The sequence below is a fragment of the Sceloporus occidentalis genome, unplaced genomic scaffold, assembly GCF_023333645.1.
Source record: "Sceloporus occidentalis isolate IW3139 unplaced genomic scaffold, rSceOcc1.0.p SCAF_30, whole genome shotgun sequence".
NCBI classification, from domain to species: domain Eukaryota; kingdom Metazoa; phylum Chordata; class Lepidosauria; order Squamata; family Phrynosomatidae; genus Sceloporus; species Sceloporus occidentalis.
In genome coordinates this window covers 7505641-7530228 of record NW_028317010.1, presented here as the reverse complement: position 1 = coordinate 7530228, position 24588 = coordinate 7505641, and the positions used below count along the sequence as shown (strand labels likewise).

The window sequence follows — 24588 nt, the reverse complement described above, 5'->3', positions numbered from 1 at the left end:
CGAGAGCACATGCGTTTATTATTTTCATGATCTTCAAAATGTTCTATCTACCTATAATCAAGTTCAGAATGTACGTTGGACTTGTTTCCTGTTTATTTTTAACAGTCTTTGTCTATGAGAGCACCCTCTGACCTATTGTTAGAGAGAACCTGACAAACAGGGTCCAGAGTGTGTGTGTGGAAAAGGAATTTAGCCTTCCATATTTTCATTCTACTTGGTGCAACCATTTTGCTTTCATATGAAAATAAAACTAAACAAGTTTAAGTGTTATTATATAATGTTATAAATAAACAAGTTATATTGTTAAGAGTATGCTATTTATAATGTTATGATTTCATATAATTTTATGGGAGATACTGTGACAAAGGTCTCTCCTCGCACAGCGAGACACTTGCAATAGCATGCCATAACTCCAACCAGCGAATAGCATCGCACTGAATACAGAATATTACGTCACTCTTACTGGTCTGCTACACTGGTGGCCTGTCCTAGAAGGCACAGGTTCATAATAATAACCAATACAAACAATAAATAAAACACTTAAAATAATTAATTTGTCTTGCTTATAACTTGCTTGTCATTTCAGCCAAACATATGACTCTTCAAGAGAACCTAATAGAGCTGTCAAAAGCACTGGCTGGCATTGGAAAGAGCAACGTTTATGGAAAAGGTAGACTCAGTTTCTTCAGTGTTGAACAAGCCAAAGACATTATCAACTACTGTAAAATTAGGTACGTTATGTGATTTCTCATTCCTTAGGGAAATTCCTAGCAGACATCAGGCCGTAGATTTTGATTGTTTAGACCTTGTTATCTCCATCAACTTGCTGAAAAGCCCATTGAAGTCTTATTTCCCTTAACGTATGGACATGCATGTTCAAATATTTGAGCTTGTGGTTGCACCAACTGAAATTATACTACTGGAACTGTTTTGTATTGATGTCTAATTAAACATGCCTAAAGTCATCAGCATCCTGTTGCTTAAAGAATCAAGCCCTCTCCTAAAATGTGCTCTGTAGCTTCTACAATTTAGATACATCTCTACAGCCTTTTACAATATATAGTTTCTTTACTTATATTAATAAGTTCCAAAGTGTATTGTTTTTTTTGTGTTTATATTTGAACCCATGTTAAAATTTTGATATTTTGTGTATTTAATGTTTTTGGCTGAATTTGTCCACATAGATTTTTCTTTTTATGTCCGTAGTTTATTCCAGCATTACAAGCTATACGAATGGATGTTCAACTTTCCAAGAGATGAGGTGGTCGTAAGTGCGGAGGTATGTGTAAATAAGATAACTAAATTAAAAGTAAAATATTACTCATAGAATCAATTGAAGCAATATAATATTGCTTTCCTTATCAATGTTTCTCTCTCCCTGTAATCACTATACTCAACATCCATATAACCCCTTAGCTGTTCATACCAGTACATCAATATTGTGATAAGGTAATTGTATATAATGACATTGAAACCTTCTTGTTGAATATTCTCTGAAAACCAAGCCCAAATAATGGGTATAGTGAATTGTTTTTCTGTGTACAAATAACCCCTTTGTTACAATGGCTGTGTCAGGCCCCCAGCCCCTCATCATACCCCTTACCGGGGTCTTCGGCTGGACGCCGTGCTCCGTTGCGGGGCGGACTACGTCCTCGTCCTCCGGTGTCTCCCGTGCCGGCAACCACGCGGCGGATCATCCGGCCATCACGGCCGCCTGCGGCAGTTGCTGCGAGGCGCGCCCCCACGCCGTTGTGGCCGCGCACGGCAATTACAGCAAGGCGCGCTCCCGCACGATCCCAATCTCATGCGCCACCTGCTGGCCGCCGCACGGTAGTGCAGGGCAGACAAAGTTAACCCCTAATTAACCCCATCGTGGGGAATACTTATACTCTCAGGTGTAGGTGGTAACACCTGTGAGTCAGTGGGAGGAACCTGGCCTGTAGAATATAAAAAACCATCTCACCCTTCAGTCTGAGCTTAGTTATTGAGCTTCTAGTGCCTTGTGTTCTGCTCTGTGCGATTCCCCATTTATCATGCCTTTTGTGTTTGACCTCCTGGTATTCGACTTCGGCTTGTTTCCCGTTATTGCTCCTTCGCTGCCTGCCCTGACCCGGACTTTTCACTCGGACTTTGTATTTGGCTTATTCCTTCCATCTGGTGCTACCCTGCTCTACGCTCCCTACCTTTCCAGCAAGCATCCCGACAGGCTGATTTTATTTTTGGGGGTGCTCGTGTTTAGCTGTAATTTTCTTCTTTCATATTTACTGTTTTTTTCAGAATAAGAAGGGCCATTATTTTAATTGTAGCATATAGCATGTGTCACGGTCAGGACTACTTGCCAAGCCGTGACTGTGTGGAGGGCGTGGGCATGAAGGGGTTAATAGCACCAGGCCTCTGGATTTACTAACTTCACCCCTTAACAAGGCATAAGTTACACCAAATTAACCCCCAAATCCTGCCTGTATCCCCCCAGGTAGTCTGCCACCACTCACGATTTTGATACCGGATTCGTGAGAAATCCGAATTAGAACCTTTATCTCTATATATATATCAACCCACCCCGGGTAACCAACATATATATATATATCCAGTAAAACGTAATAACAACAATAGGGTAACGTGTTATCCTCTCTTAGGGTTCGTGGATATCGATACTAGAGCCCAAAGACAGACTTGGATTATGAATATTTTAATAACAAAAAGACAAAGATTACACAGTGCCAGAATTACAAAAAACAAGACATACAAAATAAAAGTAAAACAGCAAACAGTTCTTAAAAACAAAGGGACTTAAACACAGGACCCTCACTCACGAGTCTCTCCAATAAGTAGGCCTGTGGGAACTCCTTAAGTCCAGATGGTTTCTTACGATGTTGTTCCGATCAGAGTATATCATGGAGTTCTGCTTTGAGGTCGCTGCATTGTCCCTAAATCAGACTTTTGCAAGCAAACGCCCCTCTGACCACATGACTGATTATATGACCCCATCCCCAAGAATCGGGTCCCATCTTTGATGTGCCAATAAGTTATGGTGGGGTAAAGGTGATGGAAACCCCCCTCTTAAGATAGGAATGGAATTCCTATAACTCAGGGTCCTTATCTGTTAGGCCATGAATCACCACAGGGGTCCTTTGGGAAGATGACACCTCTAGCCAGAACAGATACAGAGGGCATTCACAAAGAAACACATTAAATCAACCTCAGATTAACTCATTGAGTGCTGAAACAAAGAAACTAACCACCTCTGCTGGGTTACCCTTCCATGTATCCACTCCATTATATGAGTTAATCATGACAGCATGTTTTTATGTTTTTTTTTCAAGTTATAGTTCAATAAGTACAAGCAGTGTTTTGCTATTTCAAAACCATTTTTTCCAAAACTGCTAACCCTGCCTCCATGTGCTATTTGGGACATCCTTGAAAGCGGCCAATGCAACTTACCACTTCAAACCATATATTTTAGAAAACTAGACACCTAAGGTATTTTAAATGCTGGTATTTTAACCATTTCCATGCGCTAATTTTACCACCAACCTTTGCCATGCATTTTTTTTCTTCAGACGTCAGGTATAAATTTGCCACTCCTGGTATATGTCACTTTCACACAACACCCCAATATGTGTTCAGCAACATCTTTTGAGTGCAGTGATACCCCCATGCATGGGTTTGTCAGGTTATTTGGGAGGTAAAAGGCCCCCAATTTTTTTTTATTTGGACATCTGGTCAGTCTGTGCCCACATCTTATTATTTTTGACTAAATGAAATGGTCATTTAAAAGCTACATTTTGTGTTTACTCATTGTGTCTTACAAAAAAATAGCTGAATGAAGCATTTAAATGTGACAAAGTAAAAACGGAACAAATCAGAAAGGAGCAAATCCATTTTCACAGCTCTGTATATCCTTGGACAGAATTCACTGTATTGCACAAGGATGCCATTTACAGATCCCTGGGTATAGTGTCCCAGCTCCTAGACCAATTTGCTGTACTTCTCATTTTCTCACCACTTACACCTCTTGCTAAGGTACGGTATGGTTTCTTTAATTTAGCTGTTAACAACCCCTTAAGCACTGGAGCTCTAACTGTTCTGGCCTTCTCCTTTGACATATTCCCACACTGTGGGGATCACCCGGTTGAAAAACAGAAACAGCATTTTACAGGAGATAAGACCCATTCCGCCCATCTAGTCTGCTAGTGTTTTCTGGCTCTAAAAACTCAATCCTTATTTGGTCCTAGTCTTGTCTAACATTCAGGATAGCCTTAGGCCAGGCATGTCCAAAGTCCGTCCCGAGGGCCAATTGCGGCCCACGTTCCGGACTGATAAGGCCCCGCAGATAAGTTGCCCAAATATAGATCTGTTTTTTTGATATTAAAGGCAGAGTGATTTAATACCTGTTTAGATTTGTCATCCAAGTCACAAAATGAAAAGTACGCCATTTTCAATAAACTTTGCATAAAATAGTTAATTTGCATTTAATTTTAATGGTTCAAAGAATGGTCGGCCCTCGCACATGTTCACTTCATCAAATCTGGCACTCTTCGAAAAAAGTTTGGACATGTCTGCCTAAGGCTATCATATGCCTTAGGATATCATATGACTACATTGCTGTTAACGTCTACCACTTCTGCTGGAAGGGTGCTCTACTCATTCACCACATTCATCATGTTAAATGTCCTCTGAACCTGTACTCATCACTTTCTTATATTAAAACTACAATTAGTAGTTCAATGTGACTCACTGATCTAGCCTGCATGTAGATTCTGTTCTAAACGTGTATACTGTAAAGCATTCTTGTGCTTTTTTGCTATCAGAACTTATCTTCTACAAAAAGTTCATGATAACTAAGAAAGCTCCACGCCTATACCAAAATGACATTGGTCAAGTAGTTTTTCCTACTGTATCAATCAGGAAATGGATCAATATTTGAGGGATTCTTAGTTTTATTCTTAGTTTAACAATTTAGATTGTCTTTTCCTGTCTTTGTTTTAGTCTGTAAATTAATTCTGCTTGCTCTGTTATTCTTAGGTAGAATATTATTTTGCATTCTTAAATAGAGTTAATCTATTTTTATCACATCTTATTTTTTTAATGAATCCTGGCACTATTTAGTTTGCAAGCTTTTATTTCTTTTAGTCTTAACTATTTACGTGTTTAGGTAGTAATTATTTTGTTTTCCTGATTATGTTAGATTGCTTGCAATGTAAAATGTTTTCAATGTTATTTTTATATATTTATATCATTTTAGGAGAGTGCTTGATATTATAAATGCAGCAATTTATATTTTTTACTATTATAGGTAGTTGTGTTACCTATAGAATTTTATTTGTTATTTATGATTGAATCTGAGAGTTTTGGAAAACTGTAAGTGTAAAGAAAATATAAAATATTGCATGAGATCAAATGCATCTCAAGATAATTATTAATACTATTTATTTGGGAATTTACCTTTTACTTTGTCCCCTAATCCCCTCTACTTTCTAAACATAACATAAATGTAATCACAATAGCCATGCTTTTATTAAAATGTGTTTCATTCAATTCACAGTAGGCACAATATTTGCCCTTCTCTAATCTTTTTCTATCTCTTTTGTTCAAGTGATTATTTCTTTATTGGTTTAGAAATGTCTTCAGTCAATTACTTTAGTGCTCCCGATGGAATTGTGCAGAGCCTGAATAATTTGAAAACATCTATCTTTATTATATATTCAATAACGTGTTCCCATTTTACTCTTTAAAAAAAAATCTGCCTCCTTAATGTAATGATTTCTGTGTGTTATGTGAATAATATGTTTTGTTTTGATCTTTTCCCTAATCTTTTTTTGGTTTGATTATTTAACTGATTCCCAATATAAATGTGTTAGCTACATTTTCCTCCATATTTTAGGCATTTGCAATTGCACAATTACTAATTTGAAGTCTGGTACAAATTGTTCAAGTATTGGGTATTACCATAGTAGGGTGATTATCCATGGCATATTTCAGAATGGATATGGCTACCTGGAAATAAAATCTGTTTTACATGGCAACAAGTCTTTCCAGCTTAATGTTTGCATTGTTGCGTTGGCTCACCGCATTGGAACATTTGGCTGGCTGTGAAATATGCCTGGGCATCTCTCTGCTTACAAATGAGGATTTATTAAGGTACTCCACCAGTTGTAGTAAAATGCTCTTCCTTTATAGCAGAGTTGTGCAAACAAATTATTTTTACTGTAAGTTACTGAGGGTGGACCTATTTTGATGATAGTGAGTCTGTTTTAACCATTCTACATATTTATAAACCCATTGACAACCAGCAAGAGATATATTTAAAGCTGTTTTCATAACATTATTCATCAAGGATCTTATAAATGATTTAGTAGTAACATTGTCAAATTTTAAAGAAAAGAACTGTGTATTGACTAAAGTTTTACATTTATAAAACTGGCAAGTCTGTACCAATTATAATAACTTTAAGATTGGCTGATGCAATATTACATGATGATAAAAAAATATAAATAAAATAGATAAATATAACTTTCAGATTTCACATTACATACTATGTATAATGCCAGGATTAGAAATAAGTGTATGTATGTAAAAATAGGATGATACCATGCCATGGGTGACAGGACAATTGCCCCAAGGCCCCTTATGTTAGCTGGCTTTGAACTAAGCACATTGCTTGATATTATATCACAGAGGTGGAAATAGATCCATAATGTTATCGCTCTGTAATTTAAATCAACAATATGAGGAAATGACATAAGGAAGAAAATCCTACTAAACAGTGAGTTAACAGTTCCTTGTAGAATAGATAAGGGAAACATCGTTTTCCAAAATAACTTGATCCCTTCCAATACACACTTTATAAATGTAACTTTTATACTCATAGACACTGGCAACTTTGTTCGAAAGCCAACTTCTTGTTCTGTTATTGTTAAGTAGTATTTAAGCATACTGCTAGGTAGGTCTTACTCTATCGCATATGTATGACATCTGAACAATCTTAAGCAAGTAAGTGTAAGGAAAAAGTATTGAAACACAAAATGGTTTATTAAATACAGGGTGTATTTTCGAAATATAATTTGGATTTCTTAATACCTCATAACAACAGAGAAGAATACTGTGTAATTTAAAGATCTAGATGTAAGAAATCTTGATTAAACATCTATTTCAATTAATTGCTTGCATAGCAAAAGCCATGGCTGACAATGGGCTGGATTTAACATACGATACATCTTTAACATCAAATTAAATTAGCCTGTGCGAATTGTAGCCTCAGTTTCCTGTTCTTAGCCGACAGGAGTGGCACCCGGTGTGGTCTTCTACTGTTGTAGCCCAAATGCTTCAAGGTTTGATGTGCTGTGCATTTAGAGATGGTATGGTATGACTGGATATTTTCTCTTTTTTCGGACCATTCTATGTAAGCCCTAGAGATGGTTGTGCGTGAAAATCCCAGTATATCAGCAGTTTCTGAAATACTCAGACCAGCTCGTCACAACCATGCCACGTAAAAATGTCACTTAAATCCCCTTCCAAGGAAGTTGTCTTGACCATGTCTACATGTCTTAATGCACTGAGTTGCTGCCATGTGATTGGCTGATTAGCTATATGTGTTAACAAGCAATTGAACAGGTGTACCTAATAATGTGGCCAGTCAGTGTGTATATATATATATATATATATATATAGAGAGAGAGAGAGAGAGAGAGAGAGAGAGAGAGAGAGATTTGAGAACTAAGATAAAGAGTACAGTAACAAGGGTGCCTATAGTAACAAGGGCTTTAGGAAGAATTTACTCATTGAGCATATCCTTCCTCTGTTCCCATTTGTGTGTTTGTATGAACTCTCTATCTTTTAATGCGCTTCAGATCAGACTGGGTAGTATGTGTTGGGCATCTTTCAAATTTGCCTTTGGCGGCTTTATTAATGGGACCCATGTTTGAAATTAGGTTAAGTGTTACTAGCCTTGCTTTTTAATTGCTTTTAACTTCATTTTTGTCATTCACTTTTGTTTTTGTGTTATCTCCTTTGATAGTTTTAAATTCTGTATAAAGTTCACAACATTATCCAAAAATGTACAAAACAAAATTGAAATAACTGTTTAAAATTTAACAAGACAAAAATAACTTTTCATAAAAGTCACATTTACTAATGCATTCTTTATTTTTTTATACATGTTTGCCCCTTAAAATATTTTACCATTAAGTAGAAAAAAGATTCCACTTTTTTCTACTTAATGGTAAAATATTTGATATCGTATTAGCTGTAACGAAGGCAGATGCCCTTGTTTTTTTATATATAAAAGGAACGTAGTCTGCCAATAGAGAAGTACTGGCCAGCTTTTTATAGAATTATTTAAACTGTTTTGAACTATTTATTATTTAATGGAGTATCATCAGTTTTAATTCTTTGATGACAGATTCCCTTTAACCAGCATAAATAATTATGTTCTGCATAAAATTAAAAGCCTAACTTTTAATAGAGCCATATCAAAGAATATCAGAAACAGTGATATTTGCAAATCTCCTAAGCGGAATTTATACTTCTTTGGTTTCTGACCCTGAATATAATGTCCAACTCAACATCACTATATACATATAAATAATTGGTTACAGTGGAAATCAGTCACTTCAACCCAACAAGTGCATTGGAACCCAAGTTTTCTTTACCACATATTATTCTTTAACATGGCCCCATCTGACCTCAGATATGCTTTACAGAGTTGATTTCACCTATAAAAATATGGATATTTTATGTTATATTACAACTACAGTAGGGTTGTTTCGTTAGTACTGTTTTCCATGTACTGATTCTAATATTGATTTCAGTAGCTGAATTGAATAAGAAAAGCATATGATTTATTCATTGCATTAATTAATTCTTTATAATCCTGACTCATTATTATTCAAACTAGTTAATACTAGTAATCCCTAGGGGTTATTTTTTTCTATATGAATGTTTTACATTTTAACCCCTTAAGGACCAGGCTGTGTTTTACCTTTTGTACCATTGGGACCGAGGCTGTTTTAACACTTTTGCGGTGTTCGTGTTTAGATGTAATTTTCTCTTCACTCATTTAGTGAACCCACACAAATTATATGTTGTTTTTTTCAGGACAAGAAGGGCTTTCTTCAGATACCATTGTTTTAATCATATTATCTAATTTCCCATAAAAAATAATAAAATATGATGAAAAATGTAAAAAAAAAACCCCTAATTTTCTGACTTTTACCCCAAAAATCTTTTACTCATCCAAAAAAGCTAATGAAAAAACCTACTAAATATATTCTACTATTTGTCCTGAGTTTAGAAATACCCAATGTTTTTATGTTTTTTTGCTTTTTTCTGCACGTTATGGAGCATTAAGTACAAGTAGCGTTTTGCTATTTCAAAACCATTTTTTCCAAATCTGGTAATTCTTCCCTCCATGTGCCATTTCGGGTATCTTTGAAGCCGGCCAACGCAATTTACCCCATCAAGTCATATATTTTTGAAAACTAGACACCCCAAGGTATTTCAAATGCTAGAATTTTAACTCTTTTCATGCACTAATTCTACCACCAGTCTTTGTCAAACTTTGTGGTAGTAATTTATTTTGTGTTTTTTATCGCTAAAATTGCTCTTCAGGTATGGATTTAAAGCTCCTGGTATACATCACTTTCAAACAACACTCCAATATGTGTTCAGCAACATCTCCTGAGTACAGTCATACCCCCCCTTGCATGGGTTTGTCGGGTTGTTTGGGAGGTAAAACGCCACATTTAAGAAGTGCACATTTTTTAACTTGGAACTTTTATATCTGCACCCATGCACCCCCCATGCATGGGTTTGTCGGGTTGTTTGGGAGGTAAAACGCCACATTTAAGAAGTGCACATTTTTTAACTTGGAACATTTTTACATCTTTTACATCTGCTTCATAAGGGTTTTTTTGCCTTCCTCTGGATCAACACAGTAGGGACACAATATGTATATAGGTTGAACTTGATGGACTTTGGTCTTTTTTCAACCTTATGAACTATGTTACTATGTTACTATGTTACATCTGGTCATTCTGCCCCCATGTCCTAATAGGACCATCTTTGAAGCCCGCTAATTCAATTTACCCCATCAAACCATATATTTTTGAAAACTAGACACCCCAAGGTATTTCAAATGTTAGTATTTTAACCCTTTCCATGCATGAGATTCTACCACCAGCCTTTGCCACACTTTGTGTTAGTATTTTTTTGGTATTTTTTTTTACACAAGTTGTACTTTGGGTATACATTTATAGCTCCAGGTATACGTCACTATCAAACAACACCCTAATATGTGTTCAACAACATCTCTCGAGTACAGTGATACCACCCATGCATGGGTTTGACTGCTGTTTGGGGTTAAAAGGCCACATTTGGGAAGTGCGCTTTTTTTTCCCCATTTCGGTCAGTCTGTGCCTATGCCCTATCTTTGAGCCCGGCCACTCCAATTTACCCCATCAAACGATTCATTTTTTTAAATTAGACACCCCTCGGGTATTTGAAATGCTTTTATTTAAATTTTTCCATGTCAGGATTTTTGGGAAGATACAGCACTAATTTTAGCACTTGCTCATAATCATAAACTTTATTTTTTTATTTTATTTATTTTACTCTTTTTGGACTTTTTTTTTTACATTTTAGTGGAACTGGATAGTTCCTCTAAAGCATAATAATTTTTAAATGTTACCATGTTTTTTTTAAGCTTTTTTCCTTTTTTTTTTTTTTTTTTTTTTTAATTTATTTATTTATTTTTAAAATTTTACTAATCACATAGTGATTAGAAAGCTGGGCTCCATTGACTTGTATGGTTGAATGCAGTACCTATATTCAACCTGCAAGTGGAGCCAGAGTTCTCTAGAGGGTCTGGAGATCCTCTAGCGAACTTTTTCAACTTTATTATTTTTTTTCCCGGGCCGCCGCCATCTTGCGGATGGCGAAGACTGCGTGCAGCTGCGGCTGTGACCACTCTCCGGAGCGGTCACAGCCCGCCCTGGGGTAAGTATTTGGTGTCGCTGGATGCCTCCATTGAAGTTTAGGAGGTGATCGTTGATCGCCTCCTAAACGCTTTTACAATGTATGGCGGATGTTGACGCCCCGGGGAGGGGCCAGACATGGCCCATCATGCCGATCTCGGTGTTGCTGAATGCCTCAATGAATCGTTGATCACTTTCTAAGTTTGTTTAAGTCTCATGACGTGTCAGGCACGTCATAGGTCGTTAAGTGACCGTTTTGCATGACATGCCTGACCCGGCAATGGACGTTAAGGGGTTAATCCAATAATGCAGACTATAAATAAACATAGCATCAGAGCCCTACACACATATGTATATGATCATAGAGTTCTCTAGGAGGCCTCCCTTCTTAATTTTTATATGGTAACTGGGGGGTATGAAATCAATAAATCAAGATGGCTATTGAGCCCTAATAAATATTATATATATATATATATATATCACTTTAAATAGAATACCTGCTGATTGAAATTCTTTTAAATAGATATTGAGCTCTACACATTTGTACAACCCTTGTCTTTAACTGTGAATTTGTCATTGTGAAGGGTTAGGGGAGCCAGAATGAGCTACAAAGGTATTCCATTTTTGTTCATATTTATAGCTTGATAGATATTTAAGTTGGATGATATATATATATATACATTTTCATTTGTAACATCTTTACAGTTTACTTTAAAATGTAGGGCTTACAAAAAATGACTGTGTTAAGTCTACAAGTATAATTTGATTTATTTACCTGATATTTAAGGATAAGAATTAACCTTTTGTGAACAGTAAGATCAACTTATCCCCTTGCATTCACAGTTAACATATTGTTTCTCAGCTTTAGTTAATTATATTAACTGTATAAACTAATAAAATGTAACTGAAATATAAAGAGACATTATGTTTATTCAAAAAAAAAAAATGGAAATACATGCTTAATTTTAATATTATTAGGTTGCATATGCCTGTCTCATGCTGGTGTTAAATTGCAGCTGGAACATTCCAACAGTGATTGTTGAAATTGAACAAAGTATTTTAACCACAAAATGTTCTTGGGATAATGAAGAGAACATCTGTAAAAGAGAAAGTATTTCAACATTCTTTTTCAAAGTTGAAATGATTAATTAGGATTTAAAATTTGTTATACCTAGTTAACAGTAGAACATACGTGTATGCAAAGCGGAGTGAGTATATTTCATTTTTCTGCTCACCCTTCTAGGATTCAAAATATTAACACTTTTTTTCTACATTTTTTCCCTACTAGTTCGATGTTTTTTGTTTTGTTTAAAAAAAAAATGCGAAATTAGCAAAATTGTACTCTATTGTACACTATAAGGAACTTTGATAGTTTCATAAAAATGCACTGAACATTATTACGTAGATTTATGATGTCAATGTTAAAAACTATTTGAGCCTTTGTTAATACAAGCAAATTTTCGCTACTAACGAATAGGTATTAATATTGGATATATTGCAAATTTACACTCTCTTTCGTTCTTTCTCATGCCCTCTGGGTTTCCCTACCTTTTCAGCCGACCCATTCTGCTTCTAGTTACACAGTGTTGGACATTCTTTGGTCCAGGGGCGTAACTAGAAACAAAAGGGCCTTAAAAACATCTTATCTGTGCCATCTTTGCCCCAAACAGCTTGTATGTGCGACCGTGGTCCTCAAACAACTTGTCTGTGTTTTCTTTGCCCCTTGTCTCCACATTCCAACATACACTCACAAATATGTAAACACACTTACACAAATTATACACACTAACTCACATACTCCCACATGTGTACACATTAATTCTAACACACAGTCCATCTCACCCTACTTACACATACATGATCACACACAAACATGTACACATCCATGCTCACACACACAATTACACACCCATGCTCACACACACATTATAAATTACCTTACAGACTACAGTGTTCAGTCAACATGACTGACCATTGAGTTTATTTAATGTATTTAATTTTTAGTAAAAATATATTTGGAACAAACCTGGCTTGGTTTCATGGCACTTTGGACTATAACTTTCAAATACAAACAGCTGGCTTTCTGAATAGCTGGACCTTAGGGAAATTAATAGTCAAACTTGTTGGAGTAGTTTTAACCAAATTCAACTTCTCTGTTAAGTGCTGTAAATTAATTTCTATATAGTGGTCAGTGCTGAGCTGAAATGAGGTCTGGCACATATTTTTAATTCAATATTTGTTATAGGATACTTTTAGTTACCTAAATTGCTTCCTAATGTTTGGAGGTACATACTGTTACACCTTAAAATAAGGAAAATGAAAATACAGTATCATACGGGAAAATAATTATATTAATAATTATAGGTTGTATTCAGATTTTTTCATTTACTACCACATAATCTTAATGTCATTGCATAAACACACTTTAGAAGTTTACTGTCTTGTTTGAGTACTAATATAGGGCATTAGATATGGTCATACCTGGCAACTTCCCAGAGCAGGCCTCCCTCTTCTGGAGGATTGGTTACAAGAGGGAACAAGGCAAGCTGGCTGTGTAGGTGGGGGTGTGATGGAAACGACCTGTACTGCGATTGGGTACATCCACCAGAAGATCCTTCCTTCTCCCCATGGCCACTGGGAACACGAAACTTCAACCTTCAGACAGGACTAGCGCGACGTAGACAGCAGGAATCATAGCTCTTCTGGAACCTCGGTGGCACTGTAGTATACAGAAGCATAGCAATACAGTGCTTTACTGCCCTGACAAGGGCAGCACGAGGCTTAACCCAATAACAAGTCGAGACTTGTATTGAGGTAAAACAGGAACTTACTTTATTGAGGAAACAATCACCACCTTCCAATAGGCTGGCAGTGAGTTATGAAATGCAAAACACAATATGCAGATCATATACAAATTAGTTATAACAGAAAACCACACCAACAACATCTTGCTATCAGAACCAATAATACTGGTCAGACAGGCAGGAGGAAGGGGGAAACTGGGATCTAGAGAGCTCTGGCTCTCTCACTGTTGCCACCCTGTACCCCTAATCAGGTACAGGCTGATTTACACATAAATCCAAGCAAAGGGACCAGATATTGCACTGTAATTAGTGTCCACTGTCATCTGCTGGAAGTATGTAATGCAATCCAGGAGTCCACCGTCTATAATGGGAAATACAACCTCCAGGCGCCGCCCAAGTCACGGAGGCTTCCGTGACAGGGGGTATCTCTTTTTTGGGTGACGTAGACATAGACAGTATTAACTTGGGTGGGGAGTGGGCTTGGCTAAACACCACTCTACTGCCTTTAGAAAAAGGAGAAGTGACTTGGAGACCTAGGCTCTTCATATAGAGACTCCAAGTCAAATCCAGAGAGTTCCCAGGTGTCATATTCCACAACTCTGTACAATGGATGTATTATCATTATTTAGCCACAAAGGGAAACATCATATATACATTAGCTAATTCTATGAATCTATTTCATTATACAGCAATAAGACATGATTTATGGCATAGCCTATTCACTGTGAAATTAGAGAACTGCAGCTGATCCTTTTTCTGACCTGAGAAAACTGCAAAGTGAAAAAAAGGACTGCAGCTCTGAAGCACTTAGGAGATGTAATTCACTATAACTGTCATTGTTGTTATGCAGTAATAAATGCCTATAAAAACACATTCTCCTGAGCATGGTTTATAAAAATGAACATATAAATCATGTGTTCATATTTGTCCTCTTGACTTTAATGGAGGAAAATTAGAAAAGTAAGTAGGAAAGGGGGAAAAAGTACCTGTTCTGTTCATCGTGTTATGAGATATGTGTCTAAAGCTGTGCTTTGTAAAGTCCATCAACAGAAGTTGGTGAAAAATAAAATAGGTACATGCTGACAGGAGACATAATTATCTCAACAAATGATAACAAAGCAATGATCTCAGAGTTTTCATGTGTATTTGGTTCTTTCACTCTCGCTCACGCTCTCTCTCACACTCTCATCCACTCTCTCTCACACTCTCCTTTATGTTCTCTCACACGCTCATTCACTTTCAGTGGACACTAATTGCACTTCCTGTCTCTGTCTTTTTGCTGCACAGCACCACTTCTTCTATTGCATATTCTTGTTAATCTGCCCTTTTTCTTTGTCCGCTGCGCCTTGGGTTTCCTTTTTCTGTCCTCTTCTCCTTGGACATGGCCTCCCATTGAATTTTTGTCCTCCAGGCGCACCATCTCCTGCGATTGGCAGAAATTAGGAGGGGCTGTCTGTGCGGCTCCTCCCTTTTGCAGAAGTGAACAGAGATGGTCTTGAATAACACAGATAGATTGGCGGAGGAACAAATATATATACATGTAGAGATAGGAGTTTTGGCAGACCAGGAAGTTGAGAAATTTTAAGTTGTACTTATTTTTAGACAGTCCAGGTACTACCTTTATAGTTTCTTCTGGCGCTTACAATGAAGGAAAAAATGATTCGATCCCCTGCGGATTTTGTAAATTTGCCCACTAACATCTTGCATGTTGCCCCAGACCGAGGGAGATTGACAGTTATTTTGTGTTTCTTCCATTTGTGAATAATTGTACTAACTGTTGTAACCTTCTCACCAAGCTGCTTGGCAATGGTCTTGTAGCCCATTCCAGCCTTGTGTAGGTCTACAATCTTGTCCCTGACATCCTTGGACAGCTCTTTGGTCTTGGCCATGGTGGAGAGTTTGGAATCTGATTGGTTGCTTCTGTGGACAGATGTCTTTTATACAGGTAGAAAAAGAGAATGTTCCTAATCTCAGTTAGTTACCTGTATGAAAGACAGCTGGGAGCCAGATGATAGGGAATTAATACTTTTTTCACTAAGTAAAATGTAAATCAATTTATAACTTATTTGAAATGCGTTATTTTTTATTTTTTTGTTGTTATTCTGTCTCTCACTGTTCAAATAAACCTACCATTAAAATTATAGACTGATCATGTCTTTGTCAGTGGGAAAACATACAAAATCAGCAGGGGATCAAATAATTTTTTTCTTTACCATACAAATTAGACCAGGAAGTTGGCCTCCCGTAACCAGATATATGAACTGTGCTTACCAAAATCCAGCGTAGCATGAGTTGTGTATAGTTGTTCTAAATATAATTAACACCACTTAGTTTTTGGATCTAATTTTCCTTTAAAATATTCTAATCAATGCATGTTTAAAAGCAATGCTTTCTCTTGGCTTTCTGTTTAATATATTTTAATTTAGTGGTGTTGGCACATGATCACATTAAGAATTGGAGCTAACAATGTTTCTTTGTTTGGATTTGCATGTGTGTAACTATATATATACATCTATATGTTACATCTAAAATATGTGTAAATAGAATAATAAGAATTTGTTTAGAGCGAGAGATGAATATCCAACATTTTGCATTAAGAAAAAAATAAAATAATAACCAAAATGGTTCATTTATTTGACTATGTAAGCTATTCCCAAACCCCAGTACATTGGCAGAAAACAACCAGAATATAAATGATGCTGATCCTGTTTGTAATTTCTTTATTTAAATAAGACTTCCTGCAGTGAAATACTGTTTTTAATCATGTTGGCACATGCAGTCTAGTAGAGACAGATTGTAAGGACACATAAAAATTTTAAATTTTAAACTAATGTTAATGAATGCAAATATCTGCTTATATCACATACATATATTCACACTAAGCTTAACCTTTTCAGTTTCAAGGAGGTGTGCAACTTAAAGGTATTTTTCTATCCAGGGCCAGATTGGAAATGACAAAGGTGCCCTGGCACTTTAAGGCCAGCAGCCGCCTAATGACATAAGTGTGTCCGACAGCTGGATGTGTGCGGCGCCATTTTTATGCTCACCCAGGTATATTCAGCCGCTGCCTGCTCACTGCTGCTAAAGAGGCAGATCGAGTGAGAGCGTATGTAGTGCTGTCGGCATTTGCCTGGTGTGCCAGATGGCCAGTCCATGCCTGGTTCAATCAACACCCCTATTTCAACAGATTTGTCCTTGGAAATATAAAATTTGACAGCAGATAAGAACCATTCAGCCTATCTAGTCTCCTTGTTTATTCTGTTGTAAAGACTCAAGCCTTAATCAGTCCGTAGTCTCGTCTTCGTTGCGCCATTAGAACAACATTCATTGTACTATTAAATGTCCAGTGTAAATTGTTTAATCATAAATAATTTAGCATCATTTTAATTTTTTTTTTATTATTGTCATGTGACACAATAGCAGGCACTGATATGTTGTTGCCACAGAAACAGGAAAACCTTCCGCAATTTAGGTAATTAAACCATACGAAGAAATAAAATGACAGCTCTGCTAAGTGTATTTGTTTAACCTGCTCAATGTTTTCCTATGTGGGAAAGCACCTTTAATCCACTGCCATGTAACTGGTTGCATTGCTTTTGAAAAGGTATATGGAAAATAAAATTAGCTAAGTTGTCATAAGTCATATTTTTTTAGATGTATTTAAAATACATATATTGATTTACTATGTGATTAGGAAGCTATTAGTTTGCACTGTACGGGCCATAATCCAGTATTCATTTTATGATCCTTTAAGTAGGAGTAATTTTTAACCGCATACAAGTAATGAAAAGTGCCAGATAATGTCTGATAAGACTGCATCTGTTCGGTAGGAGGGATGCTTACATTATATTGATAACTTATGCAAAGTCAATTCTTCCTGCAGCAATCACATCTGTGGGGTTCATTTATTATGCATTCATCAATCAGTCTTATTTTCCTGTTCTGATCTTTTCAAATAATTCTCCTTGCTGTTAAATTATTTATTATGTACAGCATAATTATCTGCAAGCAGAAAAAGAAAACACTATATATGTACAATTAATTTATTGACACATTCAGTTCTAAATATGTAAGAATAGACTTAAGGCATATGTGCTTCAAAATAAAATATTCATTTTTATTTCCTGAGTAAATAAAAGAAAGGCAGTACTGTACATTGCACTCAAAACATTTTACATTATGCAGTGCTGAATGAAAACAATGTAATTAAAAAGCAGAATAACAAGCTTGGCTTCCTTCTTCTAAATGAATGTTTAAACCAGAATGGATTTCTAGAACAGACTGTACAGAGCTCTCATTCATATTGTAGTTCTATATTATACAGTACAAAAATAATCTTTGTAAAGTTTCATATATATTGAAACTAATACTAGCTTTGTTTCCCCAATTTGGCATTGGCTTTGAATGCTCACATTTATCTAGTTTCCTTAGATAGTTTAAATCTTACTCTGAATTACAGATCAGCTATGTTTGTGTTATATAAGCTTCAGACATTTCCAAAGACAAAGAAAAGACAAAGATATGGGCAAGAACATCAGAAGGGGTAATACAGATCATCTTGATACAAAGAATTATCTAAGTTCAATCAGAATCAGAAGTATTTTGTAAACATAATTTTTGCCCAATCATGTACATAATTAATGCCTGAATTGGAATAACTAATTTTCACTTCATCTTGTTCTAGCTATATTTCCCTTGGTCTACAGTCTATTTTGGGAGTATAATTAACAGTTTTAATTTGTATTCATGCTTTACTGCCTCTTCATATAGAGAGAATCGGGGATTCTGATGGGATTTATACGGGCAGTCCTAAGGAACAGTCCCTCACACCATGCGTGATGACGTGTTCGTCCAAGACTTACTTTATGTATGGAATCCTCACAATTACACTTAACGCGATGCTCCATTCATGGGGAATGAGTGCTGCTGATAGGTTATCAGTGATAGACTTATCAGCAGCCTCAGAAAAGTTAATATATGTATATATATATATATATATATATATATATATATATATATATATATATATATATATATATATATATATGTACTATATGGCAAAAGTATTGCAACACATGACTATTAAACCTATAGGTACCTTTATGACATTGCATTCTAAATACATAGACAGTAATGTGTAGTTGATCCCCCCTTGCGGCTATAAGATCCAGTAGAACATTTGTTAGGTAAGGCACTGATCAAATCTCTGTTCCACTTCATCCCACAGGTGTTTGATGGGGTTGATATCAGGGCTCTGTGTGGGCCAGTCAATTTCTTCCACATCAAACTCATCCACTCATGTCTTTATGGACCTTGCTTTGTGCGCTGGGGCACAGTCATGCCAGAATAGAAAAGGGCCTTCTCCACAAAGTTGAAAGCATAGCAGTGTACAAAAGATCTTCGTATACTGAAGGGGACATACCAAGATGTTGGTAACCTCAGTAAAGAAGGGGTTAATGAATCTATGTAATTGTGTTTAATAATCTATCATTTTATTTGAGTTACAGAATCACCTTATGTGTATCCCCATAGGAGTAGCGTTAATACATTTCTGATCTCTGGAAGCGCATGACTTATATATAAACTGCAGAAATAAAATACAGCCTATCATAATTACTAGATGTTTAAGTGAAATACCATCTTTTTATCCTTCAAACTAATGTTTTTGCTATTAAAGCACATATTTCATTGTAAGAAAGGACAAAGGGCAAAGTCAGAGATCAAAATAACTCAAAAGAAACACAATACAGCTAAGAATCAAGTAAAATCTTAGTTTATACCATACAGTGGATTTTATACTTTAAGAGACAAAATGTTCTTTTCTTTGAACTGCTTAGAAATTAGTATTAATTTGAAGGAAAATATAGTCTTCAGAATTACAACAAGGAGGAAAATTATAAAACCATTACATTTTTGGAGCGGCTCTTTTAGAACAAAATATCTTAGTTTTTTTACCAAAAACAAAAGCTGTTTCTTAAACTGGATAATTTTGTATTAATAGTTTTTTTTTTAACAGTAAGTGTTCTAAATATGTTACAAATTAGCTGCCAAATGTGTCTTTAGATGCTTCAGCCATTGCCTTAAATTCATTGCTATACTAGCAAAATAGGGCATGTGGGGTTGTAACATCTCCATTCCAAGAAAATCCATGGCGTACAGCTTTGGCTATAAGGTTGAGAAGCTATTGAGGTAACTGGAAATAGAATTGATCTTTTTATTGTGTTGTTCTAGATGAGCATATAAATTTATATTGGAAAAGTTGTCCTTAATTTATTATTTTTTCAGGTTAAATACCAATGCCACAATGTGCTAACACTGGGTTATATTCATGATTTATGATGAACTGTATCAGTTGATCTTAGTCTGTCGGTTCTGGAATCGCCATACCATTTGATTGTACTTTAAGAAGTAATGCATGAATTGTTCGCTCTATATAACAAAAAAGATAATAACCCAAGGTGTAAGTGTGTGTCCATACATGTGTGTGTGGTTGTGTGTGTAACATTTGTTAGTTGGAATGCAGGTGTCAAGCTGTATTGGAATCTACTTGAAAATTCAAGTACTCAAGTGAATGTTTAGTTACGATACATCTTTATTCCACAGCAAATTATGGAGGTTGCAAAACCAGCAGAAACACCTTTACCATCACCGCTTGAAGAAGGTATACCTTCTGAGATCTATATGCAATTCATGGCTCCAGTGCCATTACAAAACTTAATGGAAAACAAGGTACTGTGATAATAATAGCTCAATGTGGTTTCTTAAATATGTTATAGAAACATTAAGAACATAATGTTACATTTTCCTGTGATAATAAAAGGCATTGATTGTAAATGTCATTCCGTTAGATTCAGAAATATTTGGACACTGACACAAGTTTTTGCTATTTTGTCTGTTTACAAAAATAAGTTCAAGTTACGGTTAAATAATAAATATATAGGCTTAAAGCGTAGTCTATCGGCTTTAATTTGAGGGTATTCACATCTAAATTGGAATTAAGAATTACAGCTCTTAAATATGTAGCCCTATCTTTTTCAAGGGACCAAAAATAATTAGACAATTGACTCAAAAGCTCTTTCCTGAACAGGTTTGGGCAATCCCGTTGTTATTTTTTCAGCAATTAAGCAGGTAAGAAGTCTGGTGTTCATCTGAGGTGTTGCATTTGCATTTGGAAGCTGTTGCTGTGAATCCACAAGATGCGGTCAAAAGAGCCCTCCATGCAAGTGAAACAGGCCATTCTTAGGCTGCAAAAAAGGAAAAAAAAAACACGCCAGGGAGACAGCAGGAACATTAGGAGTGGCCAAATTAACATTTTGTTACATTCTGAGAAAAAAAAGAATGCACTGGTGAGCTCTGCAACACAAAAAGGCCTTGATGTCCATGGAAGACAGCAGTGGTTTATGATCGTAGGATCCTTTTCATGGTAAAGAAAAACCCCTTCATAACATCCAGCCAAGTGAAAAACGCTGTCCAGGAGGTAGACATCATTATCCAAGTCTACCATAAAGTGAAGACTTCACAATAGCAAATACAGAGGGTTAGCCACCAGCTCCTAAAACCAGCCCAGTTCTGGAACAGCATTCTTTGGACAAATGAAACTAAGATCAACCTGTACCAGAATCATGGGAAGAAAAAAGTATGGAGAAGCCTTGGAACGGCTCATGATCAGAAGCATACCACATCATATGTAAAACACAGTGGAGGCAGTGTGATGGCCTCAACATGCATGGTTTCCAATGGAACTGGGTTACTAGTATTTATAGATGATGTGACAGAAGCAACCGGATGAATTATGAAGTGTATACAAAGTTGGTTGAATGGCGCTTTACTTTACAGATGGACAGTGAACCAAAACATACTGGGAAACCAACCCAGGAGCTTTTTAAGGAATATGGAAGTGGAATATTCTGCAATGACCAAGTCAGTCACCTGATCTCATCCCGATTGAGCATGCATTTCACTTGCTGAAGAAAAAACTTAACGCAGAAAGACCAACAGAAGACAGCTGCAGTAAAGGTCTGGCAAAGCATCACAAAAGAGGAGTTTGGTGATGTCTATGCGTTCCAGACGTCAAGCACTCATTGCCTGCAAAGAATTCTCGACTAAGTATTAAAAGTGAACAATTTATTTATGATTGTGTTGATTTGTCCAATTACATTGGAGCCCCCGCAGTAAGGTTGCAATTCCTAAACATTTCCTACAATATTTTTGTTCAACCCCTTGAATTAAAGCTGAAAATCTGCACATCAATTGCATCTTAATTGTTTTATTCAAATCCATTGTGGTGGCATACAGAGCCAAAATTCTGAAAAGTGTGTCAGTGTCCAAATATTTACGAATCTAACCTTTATTTTTTAATCCTATGGTACATCAACATTACATTCCTTACAAAGTTTACTACTAGAATTTTGATTGAGCTATTTTTGCAGTTCCAACGACCATCACAAACTGTTATGCAAATGTGTCAGTTACACAGTTCCATTTTAAGATATTTAAATTGTTAAGAAAACAGATGGTGCAAACTAAACTAAACTGTATTACACATTCAGTTAAATATCATGTCATTTCTTGTCATCTTGGCCTGAACAGAAAAACACGCAAATGTTTCTCACTAATTCTTGTGATCCATATTGTTTTGCATCTAACAAATGAGGTATCAGAGACCTTTTTAATGCTTTACTTAGTTTCTGTCTAAAATCAGTTTTATTTAATGTTCTAAATAAGGAGACAGAGAAGACTGATGAAGATTTGGAGAAAGGTGAAAGTTTAAATGCTGTTGATCCTCCTAATATACTTAGCATGGGGAAAGTGAAGACTGTCTTGAACCAGGCCACAGTGGAAGCTATGGGCAGCCTTCAAGTTAGTATTTCATGTATTTGCATTAAGTTACTTTGCCGCTGCCGCCTATTACATTTTATAATTAAACACTCATTTATTTTTCTATAATAGTTGGCCATAGACACAACACACACAACACATGCATGCTTAAACCAATAGGGGCAATTAAAAAAGTCATGAGCAAGCAGAATGTCCATCTAGTGAACCATTATGTCCTTGTTTGTCCTACTCCCCTTCTCCCTAGTGTATGTTCTTGTTACAGTTATGTACTTGTTTCCTCATTAAGGGTTAGACTTTATTTGTACAGCCCTGCATAAATATAAATCAATAATAATTAATATTTGTTTGGACTGAAACATCTTCCAGTCTACCTCATGTACTGTACATGGAATGTATTACAACTTTATGTGAGCCTCTAAAATACACAAAGCAAATAACACACCTATTGTCCACTCCTCTGATACTGAGGTTTAATTTGATATTTGGAGATATTTGGAAACCCTACATTCGGAGGCTTCCAAAACCCAGAAATTCTGGCCTATCAATCATATATCAATGTAAATTCTTTATATATGAATATTAGATTGTAAGCTTGCAAGTAGGGTCCTCTCTTTCTTAATTTATCATTAATTTGTCAGTTCTAGTTTTGTCATACCCTTTGAATGTATGTAAGAAGTACTGCTACATAAAAGATTATAATTTGTTTAGAATTAATATTTCTGGTTTATTTATACATGTAACCATATTGCCACATATGGAGTGTTTAACATATAGGACATTGAGACACACAAGCAAAGCATCCAACAGTAGCTATTATATTTCTAGTAAATAATATTATATTTCTAGTAAATAGACTTACAATGTTATGCTGTTTTTACTTCTGCCTTTCTTTAACCTTATATGTGACATTTTATCCACCACATTAAAAGAAAGGAAATGGCTTTATCTCACACATAGTTCCTTAGGTTGTCCGAGTACTGACATTGATTTATAAACAAGCTGGATATTGTTATTTTACGGAAGTACAGAATATGTAGTGACATTTTGTTGAACTAAAAGACAGATTACTGAATGTTTATTCTAGATACAGGACATAAATGGGTGTTGCCCCAGTTTTCTTTAGCACCAGATATCAGTCACCAAACTCATTTATTATATAAAATTAAATGTTTTATACTGTTTCAAGATTCTTTACATTTGTAGAAAGTACAATATACTGTCTGTAAGTATAAAGGGGCAGGGGAAAAATACAAATGCATAGTGTTATTGTGATTATTCATTCTGTGCTTTTGCACGGGAGATTAAAACAAAAAATTACATTGATTAACATAGTGTATATGGTTGGAGTGTCCCTTTAAATTTAGTGATCTTCATAGACAACTATCATTTTAAAGCTTTAATACTATATTAGACAAAAATGATTTGAGCTAAAATACACACATTATGGATTTTACTTCTATGATAAAACTATCAGTTAAATGCTGGGGAAGGATTCTGTAACGTCTGTGAAACAGGAAGGTAAATTAAGTGTAATCTCTCCCTTTAAGGCATGATGGAAATGTCAGACTTCCAAAGACATAGTGCAGCAAAAAGCAACTTTACCCTAAACACTTTATTTTTCTCCCTGCAGACTGAGATAAATGAAAAGCTGAGAGTGCAGGAAGAGGCCTACCCTGAAAAAATAGAAAACTTGGAAAAGCCATGACATTCTCACCAGTCTGAAATGTCAGATATGAGATTTTCACACTGAAAATTCTGCAGAAATGTTTTTCTTGCTACATTACCAAATATTAATTGTATAATATATACATACATACACATATATATATATTTTTTTTAATATGTTTATTATACACCTAATACATATGCTACATTTTATGCAAAAAACTATATTTTCTTGTTTAAAGCATTTCATAATATGTATATTAAACATATTGAATACTTCATATTAATCATTAAAATAAAAACCATTG

At 35.7% G+C, this 24588-nt stretch overlaps 1 protein-coding gene across 1 annotated transcript in view; it reads left to right on the top strand.

Moving 5' to 3' along the window:
- LOC149299000 (ciliary-associated calcium-binding coiled-coil protein 1-like) overlaps positions 1 to 24320 on the top strand; it is a 31285-nt gene extending 6965 nt beyond the window's left edge. Inside the window, exons 4-8 of the mRNA XM_089486819.1 lie at positions 587 to 731; positions 1207 to 1279; positions 20381 to 20506; positions 22502 to 22636; positions 24246 to 24320. Of these exons, the coding sequence (XP_089342945.1) occupies positions 587 to 731; positions 1207 to 1279; positions 20381 to 20506; positions 22502 to 22636; positions 24246 to 24320 (554 nt within the window). The remainder of the gene's footprint in view (positions 1 to 586; positions 732 to 1206; positions 1280 to 20380; positions 20507 to 22501; positions 22637 to 24245) is intronic.
- Positions 24321 to 24588: the final 268 nt, after the last annotated feature.